Below are 21491 nucleotides of genomic sequence, written 5' to 3'. Positions count from 1 at the left end.
CAGCAACAGTCGGATGGGTGTGGCTGGGGATCGTAATGCCCCACCTTTGCCACGCCTATCCCCTGTAAGTGAGCGCTGGACCACTGTGAGATTGACACACAAGTCCCCACCCCCGATGTCCATGATGTGCGGGCCGGCGTGACTCCACTGAGCCTATACATATAATGCGCACCTTTAAGTTATATGAAATACAGTGCCCGTACTCCTCTTCTTTCTTCTCATGGTGCCGGAGACGCGCTGCTTCTGCTTTCACTACAGGCAGAGAGCTCGCTCCCTGCCTCTAGCACTGCGAAGGCGCACTGAGCTGGCACTGTATTTCATATAACTTAAAGGTGTGCATTATATGTATGGGCTCAGTGGAGTCACGCCGGCCCGCACATCATGGACATCGGGGGGTGGGGACCTGTGTGTCAATCACACAGTGGTCCAGCGCTCACTTACAGGGGATAGGCGTGGCAAAGGTGGGGCATTACGATCCCCAGCCACACCCATCCGACTGTTGCTGACCGCACGATAAAACTATTTTCCTGCTGATAAAGAGTGATAAACAGCAGCCAAAAATACAGCTGCATTACACTAAATCTAAATGTTAATGGCGAGCTTTGGCCATATTGATAATGCAAATGAACCATCTTTAACTACCTACAGAAGGTAACCATGAATATTTGCCAAATTATAATATATTTTAACAAACTGTTTCAGAGAAGGAGTTGTTTGTACAATATTGTGCAATCCAATATGGTGGCCAAACCATATGATCAATAGACTAGTAATTAACAAATCTGACTTGGGACAACAGTGTAACCCCATACATCAAATAATATATCTGTAGTGGTTCCAGGAAAGAAGATTTTTGAATATTGTGCAAAATTGCCACAAAAACCAAGATGGTGGTCTTACCATGGGACCTATGGTTTTGGCATTTTGATGCCTATAGGGGACAGACAAACAGACATTTGCTTTTATAGTACGGACATTAACATTTTTTATCTGGTTGGAAAAGTCCCTTTGACTATAGTTCATACTTATCTATTGTAACATTAAATATCAAAAGTGTTTATGTATTGATACAAACCAGAGCAGAGAATCCATTCAAACATGCAAACCACACGTGGCAAAGGACACTGGCAGATGTTTTGTATAGGAAATAGCGTAAAAACTTTGCAATTCGTAAGTAAGACCAATGCCCATGGATCAGAAGAAGACGCTGTAGGTAAGAAAACTGAGCCAAAGCATAGTCACTGGCCTGGACAGCTTGTGTTCCTTCTAATCCACTAATTCCAACTCCAATATGAGCAGCTAAGAAAAAAAAAGGAAAAAAAAAAAAAGATTTACATATTTAATTTACCTTTTATATAATTGTTTAATGCTTTACAGTTTTTCCATATTCCTGTCTCAGTAATTGCAAGATATTTACCAATAATTGATTAATCACCTATGTTTGCATGAGACTCATGGGTTGTTGGATTGCCATACAGATAGTTAGTAAAATGAAAAATTATTTAACCCCTTGAGGAAAAGACCATTTTGACCTTAACCACTTAGGGACCCAGGGCGTACAGGTACGCTCCTGACGCCCTGGTACTTATGGACCCAGGGCGTACCTGTATGTCCGTGGGAATTTTCGGTCTATACCAGGGTAAATGTTAATATCTATCCACAGGCACCATGTGCAAATACCCTCCCCCAGCCCCGCCCCCCCCCCCCCCCCATGTCGGCGATCACTTCAGATGATCTGCGTCACACGGGTCTCCAGTGACCCAGAAAATAAGGGGGAAAATAAGGGGGACACCCACGATCCCCCTGAAGGGATAGGAGTGAGGTGGCAGGGGTGCCACCCCTCCTATTGGTCAGTCAGAAGCGACCGACCAATAGCAGATCAGGGGCAGGGGCGTTAAAATTCGGTTCCACCGTTCTGCCCACCCACAGCAGTGCGGGCAGAACGGGGGAATTGTCCTGTGACTGGCGCCGGAGGTCCACTTACCATCGGCAGCGGCGGAGGAGACAATCGGTGGCGGCAGCGGGAGGCGATGACGTGCGGATGGCTCCCTGGTGCAGACTACTGTAGCCCTCCAGATGTTGCAAAACTACAACTCCCAGCATGCCCAGATCCGCACCAGAGAACATGTTCGGGACATCCGACTAGCGCAGTCGGCAACAACCATTGAAGACCTGAAAACTATACCGAGGCATTTCAAATTACACCACAATTGTAATGAATCATTATTACAAATTTGTGGTATTGACCGGGTATACCCCGGCATGCGTGGTGGGGACCTTGGGAAACGATTGGCCCAACGAGAGAGTTATTGGATCTGGTGTTTAAAAACTGTTCAACCACTGGGTTTAAATGAGCTGTTGCCTTTTGGACCCTTTCTCTGACCATTGAATCCACATTAGTATTCCTTGTCTGATCTGTCTGGTTTTAATTTGTTTTAATTTTGATTTTAACAGTTGTTTTATTCATATCATTACAGGATACCACCTGTTGCTACAGCATCATTTATATATTCTTTCTGGGAGTTTCTGGACATTGAACAAGAATGGGACCCGTTATTCATCATATATCATCAGTGGAACAGAATTGGTGATAAGGCCATTGGGCCCATAATGTATGTCATCGTCGGACTGTTTAGGTCAATATAGTAATACATCTTCACACTCATATTTGTCTTTATTAGTATAATATATATCCAATACATTTTTTTGGTTGTACTGTTTCAATAGAATCAGGGCCCTAATTAATTACCATTTTGATGTTTTTCACTTCACATTGTAACACTGTCTAATTGTAAATATACAGTCACTTATGTGTATGTACACATATGCATATTTTGTGGTTTTTATTACCTGTGGGTTTTTTCCGCACTATTTTATTGTTAGTGTGGTTTTGTCACATGTATTTACCCTCAATTGTTAACACCACATAGTCATTAGTCTAACTCTTCACCTTTATCATTTTCACGTAATTTGGACAGGGACGCATGCCACAGGCATTAACAATATAATCTTGGTGTTGCCTCTGCCATGGCTCCCTCTTAAGATATTTGATTCATTAAATTGAATTCTACATTTCACATCACTTTATCACTTTTATCTTTTCATTTTCCCTTTTACTTGTCCCTCACTGGTCACTTTTTTGTCCCATTGCACATAATTTTGATACACACATCACAATTTATTCTGGTATTATAATATATCATACTATACATACATATACCTTTCACTCACACATCACACTTACATTAATATAATTGTATAAGAACGCCCTTTGTACATTACACAAAGAGTTGTAACAAGTTTGACCGTATTGGGTATTAGTCTAGTTGCGATTTCACACATTTAGAATGTATATTATCCACTGTGGTGTAAAACCTGTGTACGATATACCTCAGTGTAAGAGTCCTGCCCAATGATGCCCTCATGCGTCCGTTATATGTTATTATGTTTTAATAAATATTTATGTTATGTCTCTCTCAGAAATAGCTTCAGTGTGTTGTACTTAGTGCGGCCACTGCGCCTGTCGTACGTGCGCATGCGCTAGTCCGACTCCGCCGGAGATCTGAGCGGTCGCATCTACGTCATGATGAGATCATGTGACTTGTCACGTGTTGCGGTCATGTGACGCGGCCGGTTCCGGATTCCCCGGCGGTGGGATGTGACGGCGTTCATGCGCCGCTGGTTGCCACAGGTGTTTGCTGGACACAATTTTCAGGTCAGTGTACTGATTGGTGGTTCCACACTTAAATAGACAGATGGACCAGGATAGAGCCACTCCCAGACGAAGGTGACGTACCGAAACGTGCGTTGGAGTGGTGCTATCCCGGCGTCTGCCCACCAGCCTCCTTTACTTGGTAATATTGGTCCTTTTTCTGTATTGGGTTTTTGTTTACATCATTATGCACATGACACTTTGTTCCTTGCAAGCACCTCATACCCCATTTTTGGGTTGCTGCTATTGTTGCTATGAATGTTTAGGTGCAATATACACAATTATGCACTTTTATTGATGTTTATATCTTGAAACCATTTTACTTTCTTTGGTTGCCCCTAGATACAGATCGTATATTTCAGAATTTAAGAGCATGTATTAATTTTTAGTGGGCGGAGACGGCGATATCACCTTTTGTGCTGTATTCCTCACAATATATGTGTTTTAATTTGTCTGCATTGTCATTGTTATTTCAATAAAATTTGTGTCCATCGGACACAGTACTTGTTTGAAAAAGTGACTCCGATTTTTTCATTCCTTTTTTCTGTATGTTAGCTATGGAGTTCACAATACTATGACCCACAAACTAGTTCTGGGGGTTAATTAATTGTTAATTAATTTGCCATTGAGACATTTTTCCTATCACTTGTTTTATCCCCAGGGGTGTTGTCTTGTATATTTATTTTTACAAGGGGTAATAGGAGAAATTTACCCCCAAAATTTGTAAACCCATTTATTCTGAGTATGGAAATACCCTATGTGTGGACGTCAAGTGCTCTGCGGGTGAAGTACAATGCTCAGAAGAGGAGGAGTGCCATTGAGCTTTTGGAAAGGGAATTTGTTTGGAATAGAAGTCAGGGGCCATGTGCGTTTACAAAGCCCCCCGTGGTGCCAAAAGTCGACCTCTCCACATGTGACCCCATTTTGGAAACAACACCCCTCACAGCATTTGATAAGGGGTGCAGTGAGCATTTACACCCCACTAGCATTTGACAGATCTTTGGAAAAGTGGGCTGAGCAAATGAAAAATTACATTTTTCATTTTCACAAACCACTGTTCCAAAAATCTGTCAGACACCTGTGGGGCGTAAATGCTCACTGCACCCCTTAATACATTACATGAGGGATGTAGTTTCCAAAATGGCATCACATGTGGGAGGGTACACTGTTCTGGCACTATGGGGGCTTTGTAAACACACGTGGCCTTCAATTCCAGACAAGTTTTCTCTTCAAAATCTCAATGGCGCTCCTTCTCTTCTGAGCATTGTAGTTCGCCCGCAGAGCACTTTACATCCAGATATGGGGTATGTTCTTACTCAGAAGTAATGGGGTTACAGATTTTTGTGGGCTTTTTTTCCTATTTTCCCTTGTGAAAATGAAAACTTTAGGGTAACACCAGCATTTTAGTGAAAAAATGTTTTCTTCATTTTCCCATCCAACGTTAATGAAAATTCATCAAACACCTGTGGGGTGTTAAGGCTCACTATACCCTTTGTTACTTTCCATGAGGGGTGTAGTTTCCAAAATGGTGTCACATGTGGGTATTTATTTTTTTGCGTTAATGTCAGAACCGCTGTAAAATCAGCCACCCCTGTGCAAATCACCAATTTAGGCCTCAAATGTACATAGTGCGCTCTCACTCCTGAGCATTGTTGTGCACCTGCAGAGCATTTTACGCCTACATATGGGGTATTTCCGTACTCAGAAGAATTATGTTACAAATTTTGGGGGTCTTTTTTTTACTTTTACCTCTTGTGAAAATAAAAAGTATGGGGTAACACCAGCATGTTAGTGAAAATGTTTAAATTTTTTTTACACTAACAGGCTGGTGTAGCCCCCAACTTTTCCTTTTCATAAGGGATAAAAGGAGAAAAAGCCCCCCAGAATTCGTAGTGCAATTTCTCCCGAGTACGGAAATACCCCATGTGTGACCCTAAACTGTTTCCTTGAAATAAGACCGCGCTCCGAATTGAGAGGGCGCCATGCACATTTGAGGACTAAATTAGGGATTGCACAGGGGTGGACATAGGGGTATTCTATGCCAGTGATTCCCAAACAGGGTGCCTCCAGCTGTTGCTAAACTCCCATTATGCCTGGACAGTCAGTGGCTGTTTTGCAACAGCTGGAGGCTCCTTTTTGGAAACACTGCCATACAATAAATTTTTAATTTTTATTGAGGGGGGACAGTGTAAGGGGGGTGTATATTTAGTGTTTTACCTTTAATTATGTGTTTGTGAATGTATCCTAAAAACACAACACTACGGCGGAGGTTTACAGTGAGTTTCCCGCTAGGAGTTTCTGCTGTGGCGAAAAATTAGCTGCAGCTCATACTTGAAGAAGAAAACTTACTATAAACCCGCCCGTGTGACTGTACCCTGTACATTCACATGGGGGAGGGGGGGGGGGGGCAAACCTCCAACTGTTTCAAAACTACAACTCCCAGCATATACTGACAGACCATGCATGCTGGGAGATGTACTTTTGGAAGAGCTGGAGGTACACTGGTTGGAAAACCTTCAGTTAAGTTCTGTTACCTCAGTATTTTCAAACCAGTGTGCCTCCAGCTGTTGCAAAACTACAACTCCCAGCATGTACTGATCGCTGAAGGGCATGCTGGGAGATGTAGTTATGCACAGCTGGAGGTACGCAATTACAACTCCCAGCATGCCGAGACAGCTGTTTTCTGTTTGGGCATGCTGGGATTTGCAAAGTTTTGCAACATCTGCAGTGCTACAGTTTAGAGACCACTGAGCAGTGATCTCCAAACTGTGGCCCTCCAGACGTTGCAAAACTACAAATCCCAGCATGCCCAAACAGCTGTCTGGGCAGGCTGGGAGTTGTAGTTTTGCAACATCTGGAGGGCTACAATATAAAGACCGCTGTATAGTGGTCTCAGACTGTAGCCCTCCAGATGTTGCTAGGCAACTCACCGGCTTCCGTAGGATCCAGGGAGCCAGCCGCATGACATTGTTGCCCGCCGATCACTGTCACTGATCGCTGCCACCGGATGGGTAAGTGGAATTCAGTGCCGGTCCTCTGTCGGTTTCCCCATTCTGCACCGCCTATTTTGGGTGGGCAGAACGGGGAAACCAAAAGTTAACCCCCCCGCCCCCGATCCGCTATTGGTTGTCGCTTCTAGACAACCAATAGCAGGGATAGCACTCACTCCTATCCCTTCAGGGGGATCGTGGGTGTCTTGGACAACCCCGATCCCCCTTATTTTCTGGGTCACCATAGACCCGTATGATCCAAGCAAATTGCCAGTGTGAATTCACCAATCGCCGACATTGGGGGGGGGGGTCTGATGACCCGCCTGGGCATATGCATGGCGTGCCTGCTGTTCGATATCAGCAGTCACTCTGGTCCGGTCCCCAAGGTACGCCCTTGGTTCTTAAGTACCAGGGGATAAGATGTCTAAGCGCCGCAGTACCCCTTTAAGTGGTTAATGCTGCCGGGATCGGTGCGATCGCGGCCCTGGCAGCTGTGGCGGGACTCCGGCTGTGATTGACAGCCGGGTCCTGCCGCCGATCTCCTGTGCTGCCCGCGGCAGCGCAGGAGATCGCTAGGACATATGCATACGTCCTAGCGCGCAAACGTCTCGGATGCGGGGACGTATGCATACGTTCCATAGCAGGAAAGGGTTAAGTAGGATGGCATAATTTTCAAAAGCGGACGAAGCATCCAATCTATATATTTAGATAGATACACTGTTGCAGAGCCAACTCCAGCCACAATAGGGTGTCCTGGGGGCTGGCTCTGCGACTTATGCACCTTGGGAAGCATGTACCATTTTGGTTTGGCAGTGTGAGACTGCAAAAGCCGTCCTGCAATCTTTTCACTGATAACCCCCTTTTCTACATTGCTTCTTAAGAAAGTGTGGAGTTGGGATAACACTCTACTAGTAGGATCACTCTTAATTTTCTAATATACAGTCATTCAACTGACGTTCTGCCTCTGTTTTATATTGCGATGTATACCAGACCACTATACTCCCTCCCTTATCTGCACAAGTCAATAGCAGATGTTCTTGCTCCGCTAGCCATTGAAGTGCTTTTCATTCTGAATCAGATACATTTTTCTCCATACAAAAGACATTTTAGATCCTTAAGGACGGCTCTATTAAACAAATCTAGGGCACTTTCTTTAGGAATAGGGGGGTTGAACTTGGAAGGAACTCCTTCTATGATTTTTTCTGATGTTTTATTTTCTGAAATCCTTGCAATATCTTCATCCTCCGCCAGACTGGCTAATGCTGTAATGTTCTCTAAATCCTGGGTGTCAAGTCCTTGTACTACACTAAAGCCCAGAGGACCTATGCTGCACTGGCTCTCTCCTATTTTAGTAGTTTTCTCTTTTTGCATTTTGTGTTTTACCTTTTTCTAGGAAGAATGTATGGAGATTAATTTTCCTCATTAATTTAAACATATCTATCTTAAATTGTGTGTAGTCAAAGGTCTCCATGATTCCGAAATTCAAACCTTTGGATAAGGCACTCTAGGGGTTAAAACTTAATTCGTTAAGTTTATTACATTATGGCTTTTTTTTACCTCCATGAAATGCTCTTGCGTTTTTGGTACTTCTTTTTCTCGACCTCTCCTCTCGTGTTTTCCCCTGCACGTTTTCCCGCCTAAAGGGAAAAATCCTTCCGTATTAGCTTGTTCATTGCTGCTCGTTTCTTTCTGGTCAGATAAACTTGCATCTGAATCTGTTGTCCAGTAGTCATTACTTTTTCTCTTATTATATCGCATCCTCCTTCTTCCTTTATTATTAGACCTAGCTGACAGATTTTCTTTCCAAGAGAAAATAGCACCGGACTCAATCTTTTCTATCCAGTTGGAATGTATCCCTTTTTACTCATTCACCTCTGCTTGTATCTTACGATTTTCTTTTCCAGATTTTCCAGCTAAGGCTGAATTACTTGGCTGTGCGTCCATATCAATGATTGGAAGGGGACTCCTACCTAGCGGTGATCAGCATAGAGTCTTGTTAGAACGAGAGACACGCTAGATCCTGCAAGTTGAAGCTCAAGGTCCTGCAGGTCTCTATGACAGGATCGATCTCATGCCATTTTTGTAAATATTTCCTGTCCTTTATTGCCTATTTAATACAATTCAATAATTTTTTACCTTTTCTGTAATCCTTTTACCATTTTTGAGCAAGTTATATTGAATAAAGGATTTGTTTTTACATTACCTGTTAAAAAGTAAGGGCGCAGTGACATGATTGAGGCCAGAAGAAGCACACGGCTGTGTGCGAAAACGGCTGTTAGCCTCTGAGCACCCGCGTCAGAATACCTCCCTGCTGCACGGAATGTTCCTGTCGTGGAAAGATACGCAGATGGAGACTGCAAGCTACTATTTCTATTTAAATCATTGGATCACCGCGCTCTGTATCTGACTAGCTTAGCACCCCGTCAGTAGCTAAAAATATCCCAGCTATGGCCGCTGATATATACTTATAGAAATGTACTACTTGATTGGTACACCTGGACTATCGTGTGTAATTGTGCTCTCTGCAATTTCTGTCTCCATATATCAGATTTCTCCTTGTATACTAGTATTATTGGTAATGTTGGTCTCAGTATACAGAATTTGGTCAGTAACCGTATGATGGTAATATGTATGGTGATAATATCCCTCCTTGTATACCAATATTATTGGTAATATTGGTTTCAGTATACAGGATTTGGTCAGTAACAGTAGGATGGTAATATGTATGGTGATAATATTTCCTATACCGGTGTTATTTTAGAGGTACATGTGTATTTTTCTGTTATGTACCCTATTATACCAAACTATAATTAACATTTGGCCCCTCCCTGTTGTCTCTCCGCCTTCAAATAGCCACACCCATTACCGAACTGGGCTTCTTAATCTAAAATGCCCAGGCCAATTTTTGGTCCCAGTCCGGCCCTGATCCCCTCATTCCATGTCCACTGTCCATTTCACATTCTCTCCATTTCACGTCCCCATTTAACATCTCCCCTATTTCATGTCTACCCCCTATTTCACGTCGATCCCCCATGTCCCATCTTCTCTATTTCATATCTACCTCCCATTTAACATCTCCCCATTTTATGTCCACAACCACGTCACATCTCTCCTTCCATGTCATATCTCCCCCGCCATGCCACATATCCCCTTGCATGTCACATCTCATTTCCCCCCTCCATGTCCCATCCACCCCATGTCAGATCCCCCAGTCACATCTCTCCCCCATGTCACATATCAACCCCCCCCCCCGCATGTCATATTCCCACTATGTCACATAACCACTCCCCCATGTCACATCTTCTCCCCCATTTAAAATCCCCCACATGTCACATCTTTCCTCTATGCAGTCCGGAGCACTATGCAGGTAAGGTGTTATGGTTAACACAAGTGATATTGCTATGCATTCATTACTTATCCACTAACACTTTGTGTGCCGAGTGCTCTACACCCGACCAACAGGGTGGTTTTGTGCTACAAAAGCCAACATAATTGGCACATTTTTTAAGCTAATTATGGCCAATTTTTATAATCACTATGCCCAGCCATTAAAAAACTGCTGTTTTTCATTAAAAAAAAATCCAGCATTTCATGAAAAATAGACAATGTTTTCTTACTGCTAAAAATAAAAGCTGTAAAACATGTGAACATAGGAATGGCCTAATACCAGTCAGTAAACAGTTTCCACACATTCTTACATTCTTCCTGTATAATTTCAACATTTAGCTGTCCTCCATCTCACCTTTAATCATGTTGACATCATTTGCTCCATCCCCAATTGCAAGAGTGGTGGCCTTTTTGTGCTTTTTTACAAGTTGTACAATCATAGCTTTTTGTTTTGGAGTCACCCTGCAGCAGATAACAGTCTGACATTTGGTTGCCAAATCTACAAATGCATATTCCCGCATGTTGGCTTCCTCTTCACTTGGATTCCTAGACTTCATGTAACATATATCTGTTAGCTTATTAAACAAAGGTCTTTTCTTTATTTTCCAGTTAAGTGTCCCTAAAATCTGAGCCTGTGAAAAGAAAATATTTGACTCTTAAATATATAAGAAACTAATAAATACTGTTAAATACTATGGGGGAGATTTATCAAAACCTATACAGAGGAAAAGTTGCAAATCAGATTTCTTCTTCCATTTTTAGGAAGGCCTCTAAGAAATTAAAGAAGTGATCTAATTGGTTGCTATGAGCAACTCAGAAACTGATCCCCTCATTCCATGTCCACTGTCCATTTCACATTCTCTCCATAAATCTTCCCCTATAATTTTATGATCCTGGGCAAACTGGTTTTCATGATTATATACAATGCAATGCAAAGTGTTCAGCCCTTTAATTCCTTTTTTTTTTTTTACATTTTCTTATGTTGCAGCCTTGTGCTAAAAAAAAGTTTTAGATTTTGCATTCAATACTCCACTTTGACAAAGGAAAACAAAATGTTAGAAATCTTTGTTTACTTTGTGAAAAGGAAAAGCTAAACTATTGCATTGACATAAGTATTCAGACCCTTTACTTTGTTTAACCGGTTGCCGTCTAAGGACGAGCCGGCTCGTCCTGAGACGGCAACCGTTGTATGGTGCGCGCTCCCGATACCTGTAGCTGGTAGACGGTGTTAATAACCAACATTCTTCGATTGCCGTGGCCTGCTATTAACCCTTTAGATCGCCCTGTCAAAGTTAACAGCGGGATCTAAAGGGACATTTAAACCATCTCTGGTGGTCCAGTAGGGTGATCCACTGCTGACGTAGCCGGAGGGCTTACCTTATGTCCAATGCCGGCTGCTGTACTGTACAGGCTTTATCAATTGAGCGCAGAGCACACAGATCAATGTGGTCCTATGAAAACACATTGATCTGTAGGAGGAATCTAATGACTCCTCCTAAAAGTCCCCTAAGGGGGCTAAAAGTGGAAAAACACCCATTAATCCCTTCCTTATTAAAAGTTTAAACCACCCCCCTTTTCCCAAATTTCATATAAAAAATATGTAACCATAATAAAAATAAACATATGTGGTTTCGCCGCGTGCGTAAATGGGTGAACTATAAAAATATATTGTTAATTACACCGCACGGTCAATGGCTTACGCGCAAAAAAAATTCAAAGTCCAAAATAGCATATTTTTCGTCACTTTTTATATCATGAAAAAGTTAATAAAAAGCGATCAAAAAATCTAATCAATACAAAAATGGTACCGCCATAAACTTCAGATCACAGCGCAAAATAAAGAGCCATCATACCGCCCCGTACACGGAATAGTAAAAAAGTTATAGGGGTCATGAAAATGACAATTTTAAACATTAATTTTCGTGCATGTAGTTATTTTTTACAGAAGTACGACATAATCAAACCTATATAAGTAGGGTATCATGTTAATCGTATGGACCTACGTATGGAAGATAAAGTGTCATTTTTACTGAAAAAATTTACTGCGTAGAAACGGAAGCCCCCAAAAGTTACAAAAAAATTTTTTTCTTCAATTTTGTCGCACAATGATTTTTTTTCCCCGTTTCGTCATAGCTTTTTGGGTAAAATGACTGATGTCATTACAAAGTAGAATTGGTGGAGCAAAAAATAAGCCATCATATTGGTTTTTAGGTGCAAAATTGAAAGGGTTATGATTTTTAAAAGGTAAGGAGGAAAAAACGGTGCAAAAACGGAAAAGCGCTCGGTCCTTAAAGGGTTAAGCACCTTTGGAAGCAATTACAGCCGTCAGTCTTCTAGGGTATAAAGCCATTCTGCACTGGCTGGACCACTGAAGGACAACTGTCCCTAAACCAATCCTGTTTTGTTTTGGCTATGTGCTTAGGATCATTGTCTGGTTGGAAGGTGAACTTTTGGCCTAGAGCAGGGGTACTCAACTATTTTTAGTGAGGGTCAGCTTATCCAGGTCTGCCACTGGTAAAGGACCCAGCAAAGGGCTGAGGCCTGGTTTACACCTAGTGGTCGCAGTGCCATGAAGGAAATAGGTAAAATTACTGAAGTCTGGAGGATGTAAACTTACTGTTTCCTGTATTTTCTGAATACTGGCAGAGACTGTACCCCTGAAAATAATACTGCCGCATAATGTACCCCTGAATAAAATACTGCTGCACTGTGTATCCCTGAATATAATACTAGACATACGGAGGAAAAAGACAGGTGTCCTGCACTCACCGCATAGGCTCTGGTTATTCGGCTCCCATCTCGGGCTGTTAATCAGGACCGGCTGACAAGGTGGCGTGGGATGCTCAGAGGCGACCTTCAGCGGTTTCGCGCATAGATATGCGCTTCTACCGGCCTCCAAGTAGGCCGGAAGAAACACATCTCTATGCGTGAAACTGCCGGCAATCGCCTCTGAGCGTTCCACACGACACGGTGTCCCTGGTATATTTCTGCCACTCGGTATGCCCCTGCTATAGTACTGCCACTTTGTATTAGCCTTGTATAGTACTGCCTCACTCTATATGCCTGGACTATTACTGCCACACGCTATGTCCCTGGTATATTACTGCCACACACTATTCCCCCAAATATAGTTTTAATACTGTGCCATGTACCGACTAATTGTACTATAAAACAATCAATGATGCCACTCTGTCCTCTCAATGAATGATACCACCGTGCCCCCACAATGAATGATGTCACTGTTCCCCCAGAATAAATTATGGCACTGTGCCATCAGAATAAATGATGTCACTGTCCCCCCAAAATGAATGATGCTACTGAGCCACCACAATTATTGATGCCACAGTGCCACCACATAAACTGTGTCACTGTGACTCTTCAGCTGCAAACTACAAACTCTGGTCATGCACAGACAGATGGACATGATGGGAGTTGTAGTTCTGTAACAACTGGAGAGTCACAGGTGGGGGGAATGACTGTTCACCTGAGAACTTAGGCTCCCCGTCCCAGGTCCCGCGCTGCTCCGCTGCATGGTCTAGTCAGACATGGCCAGAGCAGATGATGCAGGCAGCAAATAGCACTGCCTGCATCACAGGAGAAGTGCTGGGTGGCTGGGCAGAAAAGCTCCCTTGCTCTGTGTCGCAGCTATTCACTTGCATCAGTGTCTTATAGACACCTATACAAATGAATGAGTCCGCAGGCAGTCCGCATGACTGGCGACCACGGTCCGGATCTGGACCACAGTCCGCCAGTTGAGTATCCCTGGCCTAGAGCATTCTAAATCAGGCTTTTAAAATAAATATCTCTGTACTTTGCCCTATTCAGCTTCCCCTTCATCCTGACCAGTCTCTCTGTCCTAGCCACCATACTTAACCCCTTGGGGGCAAAGCCCATTGACCTTAAAGGGATACTCCGCCCCTAGCATCTTATTTCCTATTCAAAGGATAGGGGATAAGATGTCAGATTGCGGAGGTCCCGCCGCTGGGGACCCCCGGGATCTCCGCTGCAGTACCCCACTTTCATTACTGCACAGAGCAAACTCGCTCTGTGCGTAATGACCGGCAATACAGGGGCCGGTGCATCGTGATGTCATGGTTCAACCCCTTCGTGACGTCTCGGCCCGCCCCCTCAATACAAGTCTATGGGAGGGGGGTGGGCCATGACATCACGAGGGGCGGAGTCGTGATGTCACGATGCTCCGGCCCCTGTATCGCCGGTCATTACGCACAGAGCGAGTTTGCTCTGTGCAGTAATGAAAGCGGGGTGCTGCAGTGGAGATCCCGGGGTCTCCAGCAGCGGGACCCCCGCGATCTGACATCTTATCCCCTATGCTTTGGATAGGGGATAAAATGCTAGGGGTGGAGTACCCCTTTAAGGCTGAGGCCAAATTTCGTTTTTTCGTTTTTTCGTTTTTTTGAACATCTGACCACTGTCACTTTAAACATTAATAACTCTGGAATGCTTTTAGTTATCATTCTGATTCCGAGAATGTTTTTTCGTGACATATTCTACTTTAACATGGTCTTAAATTTTTGTGCTAACTTGCATCCTTTCTTGGTGAAAAATCCCAAAATTTGATGAAACTATTGAAAATTTTGCATTTTTCTAACTTTGAAGCTCTCTGCTTGTAAGGAAAATGGATATTCCAAATTAAAAAAAAAATGTATTCACATTTCAAATATGTCTACTTTATGTTTGCATCATAAAATTGACAAGTTTTTATTTTTGGAAGACACCAGAGGGCTTCAAAGTTCAGCAACAATTTTCCAATTTTTTACAAAATTTTTAAACTGACTATTTTTCAGGGACCAGTTCAGGTTTGAAGTGGATTTGAAGCATCTTCATATTAGATATACCCCATAAAAGACCCCATTATAAAAACTGCACCCCCCAAAGTATTCAAAATGACATTCAGTCAGCGTTTTAACTCTTTAGGTGTTTCACAGGAATAGCAGCAAAGTGAAGGAGAAAATTCACAATCTTCATTTTTTACACTTGCATGTTCTTGTAGACCCAATTTTAGAATTTTTACAAGGGGTAAAAGGAGAAAAAAAGTGTTCGGCGGGCGCAGTAGAGGGCTCAGAAGCGAAGGAGCGACAAGAGGATTTTCGAGAGTACGTTTTTCTGAAATGGTTTTTGGGGGGCATGTTGCATTTAGGAAGCCCCTATGGTGCCAGAACAGCAAAAAAAAAAAAAAAAAAAACACATGGCATACCATTTTGGAAACTAGACCCCTTGAGAAACGTAACAAGAAATAAAGTGAGCCTTAATACCCCACAGGAGTTTCACAACTTTTGCATATGTAAAAAAAAATAATAATAATTTTCACTAAAATGTGTGTTTCCCCCAAATTTCACATTTTTGCAAGGGTTAATAGCAGAAAATACCCCCCAAAATTTGTAACCCCATTTCTTCTGAGTATGGGAATACCCCATGTGTGGACGCCAAGTGCCCTGCGGTCGAACTACAATGCTCAGAAGAGGAGGAGCGCCATTGAGCTTTTGAAGAGTGAATTTGTTTGGAATGGTAGTCAGGGGCCATGTGCGTTTACAAACCCCCATGCGTTTACAAAACCCAGAACAGGAAGGCAAAAAAAAAAACTCATACTAGAGGTAAAAATTCCTTCCCGACTCCAAATATGGCAGTCAGAATAAATCCCTGGATCAACGTTCTGTCCCTATAAATCTAATATACATAACCAGCAATGTTCTTACTCTACAAAAATGCATCCAGACCCCTTTTTAATTCTTTTACAGAGTTCACCATGACCACCTCCTCCAGGAGAGAATTCCACAGTCTCACTGCCCTTACAGTAAAGGACCCCGTATGTGCTGGTGTAGAAACCTTCTTTCTTCTACACGTAGAGGATGCCCCCTTGTTATAGATACAGTCCTGGGTATGAATAGATCATGGGAAAGATCGCTGTACTGTCCCCGGATATATTTATACATAGTTATTAGGTCTCCCCTAAGCCTTCTTTTTTCTAAAGTAAATAACCCTAATTCTGATAATCTTTCTGGGTACTGTAGTCCTCCCATTCCCCATATTACTCTGGTTGCCCGTCTTTGAACCCTCTCCAGCTCCACTATATCTTTCTTGTACACTGGTGCCCAGTACTGTACACAGTATTCTATGTGTGGTCTGACTAGTGATTTGTACAGTGGTAGAATTATTTCCTTGTTGTGGGCATCTATGCCCCTATTTATGCACGCCATGATTTTATTTGCTTTGGCAGCAGCTGCCCGACATTGGTCACTACAGCTAAATTTACTGTTAACTAAAACTCCCAAGTCATTTTCCACATCAGGCATCCCAAGTGTTCTCCCTTTTAATACATAATCCCAGCCCGGATTTTTCTTCCCCATGTGAATTACCTTACATTTATCAGTGTTGAACCTCATCTGCCACTTCCCAGCCCAAACCTCCAACCTATCCAGATCCATTTGTAACAGTTCACTGTCCTCTATAGTGTTTACCGCTTTACAGAGTTTAGTATCATCTTCAAAGATTGCTACTTTACTATACTACCCCTCTACAAGGTCATTAATTAATATATTAAATAGTATAGGATCCAAGACTGACCCCTGTGGTACCCCAGTAGTAACAGTTACCCAATCAGAATAAGAACCATTAATAACCACCCTCTGTTTCCTATCACTAAGCCAGTTACTTACCCACTTACACACATTATCTCCCAGCCCAATCCTTTTCATTTTATGTACCAGCCTTTTATGTTGCACCGTATCAAATGCTTAGGAAAAATCAAGATATACGACATCCGGCGATTCCCCCTGGTCCAGTCTGGAGCTCACCTCCTCATAAAAGCTGATCAGGTTAGTTTGACAGGACTGATCCCAAAGTTAGATTTTATTTCCATCATTTACACTTTCAAAAAAAACAGAAAACAAAAAAATGGCGTCTGCAAAAGTTTGGGCACCCTGCAGAATTTATAGCATGCACTGCCCCCTTTGCAAAGCTGAGACCTGCCAGTGTCATGAATTGTTCTCAATCATCATCTGGGAAGACCAGGTGATGTCAATCTCAAAGGTTTTAAATGCCCAGACTCATCTGACCTTGCCCCAACAATCAGCACCATGGGTTTTTCTAAGCAGTTGTCTAGAAATCTGAAACTGAAAATAGTTTATGCTCACAAAGCTGGAGAAGGCTATAAGAAGATAGCAAAACGTTTTCAGATGTCAATATCCTCTGTTCGGAATGTAATTAAGAAATGGTAGTCATCAGGAACAGTGGAAGTTAAAGCAAGATCTGGAAGACCAAGAAAAATATCAGACAGAACAGCTCGCAGGATTGTGACAAAAACAATTCAAAACCCATGTTTGACTGCATAATCCCTCCAGATAGGTCTGGCAGACACTGGAGTTGTGGTACACTATTCCACAATAAAGAGATACTTGTACAAATATGGTCTTCATGGAAGAGTCATCAGAAGAAAACCTCTTCTACGTCCTCACCACAAAAATCAGCGTTTGAACTTTGCAAATGAACATATAGACATGCCTGATGCATTTTTGAAACAAGTTCTGTGGACCGATGAGGTTAAAATTTAACTTTTTGGCCGGAATGAGCAAAGGTACGTTTGGAGAAGAAGGGGAACAGAATTTAATGAAAAGAACATCTGTCCAACTGTTAAGCATGGGGGTGGATCAATCATGCTTTGGGGTTGTATTGCAGCCAGTGGCACAGGGAACATCTCATGAGTAGAAGGAAAAATAGATTCATTAAAATTTCGGCAAATTTGGGATGCTAACTTGATGCCATCTGTGAAAAAGCTGAAGTTAAAGAGAGGATGGCTTCTACACATGGATAATGATCCTAAACACACCTTGAAATCCATGGGGATTACATCAAGAGGCGTAAACTGAAAGTTTTGCCATGGCCTTCACAATCTCCTGACCTCAACATAATTGAAAATCTATGGATAGACCTTAAAAGAGCAGTGCGTTACAGACAGCCCAGAAATCTCAAAGAACTGGAAGACTTTTGTAAGGTAGAATGGGCAAAGATATCTCAAATAAGAATTGAAAGACTCTTGTCTGGCTACAAAAAGCATTTACAAGCTGTGATACTTGCCAAAGGGGGCAGTACAAGATATTAACTCTGCAGGATGCCCAAACCTTTGAAGATGCCATTTTTTTGTTTTCTGTTATTTTAAAAGTGTAAATGATGGAAATAAAATCTAACTTTTGTTGACATATTATAAGAATGTCTAATCTGTAATTTGATGCCTTTTGGAGATTTTTCCATCTTTCCTTGGCTTCTTTAGGCACATTAATAAAAATTTTTACCAGGGGTGCCCAAACTTTTGATCCCCACTGTATAAATGCTATTTGTAAGGGATATATAGGTCCTAGACACATAAACATATATTTTTTTTTTGCACTATGAGGCTGGAATTCCAGAGCTTTTTATTTTTTATTTTTTTTTTGCAAAAACGCCGTAATAAACGCTGTTTCCAGATGTTAGCTGCAAGTCAATGGTAAACTTGGCGTTTTTCAGTTTGGCATTTTTTAAATCCTTTTGGCATTTTTCAGCAATTTTGGGCTCGAATGCTGTTTTTTTTTTAAACGCCCGACAAAACCTAGTTTGGCGTTTTTTCAGGCGTATTTTATTCTTTTTTTTTTACTTTAGCGATCCAACAAAGTGATGGATACCTTTTTTATTAAAATTTCGTAGGGTACCATAAAAAAATATACAGTAGTGGTGGAAACAATTGTTTTTAACAAAATGTATATTTTTTATTACGAAATTTTATTAATTTTTAAACAGGGATCAATTTATGTGGGCGAGTAAAGCACTAAAAATGTAGCAGGCAATAATAAAAATGTAGTGTGTGTGTTTTTAAATTTTTCTCCCAACATTTTTTAAGGTAGTACTACTACTCCCAGCATGGAACACACTGTTCCATGATGGGAGTAGTAGTACCTGTACTAATAGACAGATCACCCGTTGCGTTTCACCTGTATAATTTATAGATGCGGCCGGACGCTCTTCTATGGTCCCCTGCACTGACGTATATATACACCTATTCATATTCCAGATGGTTCAAGCCAATCACAGCTCTCTGTGGGAAATAGGAATATGTGTATATATACGTCAGTGCAGGAGAAATATGAATGACTGATTTTCTATTCATATCACTGGCCGGAGTATAGTGCAGAGATGTGAGCGCTGTATAGAGCCGCTCAACATCTCTGCTATATTATGGACGATTACATCGAGTGTCAGACTGACACCTGGGGCGATTTGTCTATTACAACAGGTACTACAACTCCCATCATGGAACAGTGTGTTCCATGCTGGGAGTAGTTACATAACAAATGTGGAAAAAAAAAAAAAAGAGAGAAAAAAAGTTAAACACACACACACACTTTATAAAAAAAATTATCAAAATGTTGTTATAAAGTTTAGTTAAATACATTTTTTCACATCCCTACTGCATCCTAATCCTTTTTTTTTTGGTACCCAACTAAGCAAAAAACGCCAAAGGGGCCAAAAAAGGCAAATTCCACACAAAGGTAAAATTGCAAGAAAAAACGCCAGGTACGCTTTAATTCCTTTAGAATACAGGGGTGAATGCCATCTGGACCTGGAGGTATGTCTATTTAGATTTTTTGTAAGCAGCACTGTACTTCTTTCTGGGTTAGACAGGTGACCTGTACTGGGGAGTTTACCTTATCTTGCTATATTTTACCTGCCATTTCATTTTCCTCTATGAATACAGTGGAGAAGAATGTGGTTAATTTACTTGCTTTTTCCTGATCCCCGTCTATAATTTCTTCCTCATAATTTTTAAAAGGACAACACTTTCATTTTTAACTTTTTTGCTATTTATATAGTAAAAGAAAATTTTGGGGTTACCTTATATACTAGAGTATTAGCCATTCCGAATATAAGCCGAGGCCCCTAATTTCACCCCAAAAACCTAGGAAAAGTTATTGACTCGACTATAAGCCTAGGGTGGGAAATATATCATCCCCCCATGTCCTCATCCCCCCTGTCATCATCCAGACCCCCGTCATTAACACTAGGGATCGACCGATATCGTTTTTTTAGGGCCGATACCGATACTCTGTGGAGGTTAGGGCCGATAGCCGATAACTTATAACGCTATTCCGGTATAAGTTAATGGCTATTTATTGCCCGCACCCCCGGTGACACCGCTGGAGATCATTGATTTAAAGCGGGCACTTTAAATCAATGAACTGCAGCGGCTTTTGCGGTGCCAGAGACAGCCGCCGCCGCAACCCACTTCTCTCCCCCTGCCTGTCCTGGGGTTCTGAGTCCTATCACAGACACCACACCCCCCCACCGCACCGCGCCCCCCCACCGCACTGCTCTGGCCAGAAACCGCCGCCGCTGCCCCATTGCCTCCCCCATTACCGGTTTTATAATTACCTGTTCCCGGCGCCCTCTTCCTGAGCAATCACTGTGCGCAATGACGGTGACGTCACATTGAGGACGTCACTTGTCATTGCGCTGCGCAGCACACAGCGTGACACAGGACGGTGCAGGAGCCAGAAATAGCGTGGACCCTGGGCCCCGGTAATTATAAAACCGGGGATGGGGAGGCAATGGGGCAGCGGCCGGGGCAGTGCGTTGGGGGGTGCGGAGCGGCGCGGTGGTGGGGAGGTCTTGGGTGCGGCACGGTGGAGGTGGGGTGCAGCGCGGTACGGGGCATTATCGGCAAGGTAATTGCAGATACAGATAACTTCCAAAATCGTGAATATCGGCCGATAATATCGGCAAAACAGATAATCGGTCGATCCCTAATTAACACCCCGTCATCATCACCCTGTCATTATCACCCCGTCATCACCCCCATAATCATCACCCTGTCATTATCACCCTGTCATTATCACCCCGTCATTATCACCCCGTCATTATCACCCCGCCATTATCACCCCCTCATCATTACCCTCGTAATCATCACCCTGTCATTATCACCCTGTCATTATCACCCCGTCATTATCACCCCGTCATTATAACCCCGTCATTATAACCCCGTCATTATCACCCCGCCATTATCACCCCCTCATCATTGCCCTCGTAATCATCACCCTGTCATTATCACCCCGTCATTATGACCCCGTCATTATCACCCCGTCATCATCACCCCGTCATCATCACCCCGTCATCATCACCCCGTCATCATCACCCCCGTCATCATCACCCCCGTCATCATCACCCCCGTCATCATCACCCCCGTCATCATCACCCCCGTCATCATCACCCCCGTCATCATCACCCCCGTCATCATCACCCCCGTCATCATCACCCCCGTCATCATCACCCCCGTCATCATCCCCCCTTCCTCTCCCCCCCCTTCATCATCACCGCCTGTCAATCCCTTAGTCATCATCCAGACACCCCTTTTGTTTTCT

At 42.7% G+C, this 21491-nt stretch overlaps 1 protein-coding gene across 1 annotated transcript in view; it reads right to left on the bottom strand.

Annotated features, from left to right (window-relative positions):
* The window catches only part of ATP8B3 (ATPase phospholipid transporting 8B3), a 1029241-nt gene that overhangs the window by 221686 nt on the left and 786064 nt on the right, over positions 1–21491 (bottom strand). Inside the window, exons 24-25 of the mRNA XM_056572418.1 lie at positions 10445–10721; positions 1076–1299 (exon numbers count right to left, since the gene is read on the bottom strand). Of these exons, the coding sequence (XP_056428393.1) occupies positions 1076–1299; positions 10445–10721 (501 nt within the window). The remainder of the gene's footprint in view (positions 1–1075; positions 1300–10444; positions 10722–21491) is intronic.

This window comes from Hyla sarda, chromosome 1 (genome assembly GCF_029499605.1).
Source record: "Hyla sarda isolate aHylSar1 chromosome 1, aHylSar1.hap1, whole genome shotgun sequence".
Classification (NCBI taxonomy): domain Eukaryota; kingdom Metazoa; phylum Chordata; class Amphibia; order Anura; family Hylidae; genus Hyla; species Hyla sarda.
Note: the sequence above shows the minus strand (reverse complement) of the source record. Positions and strands in the feature narration are given on the sequence as shown.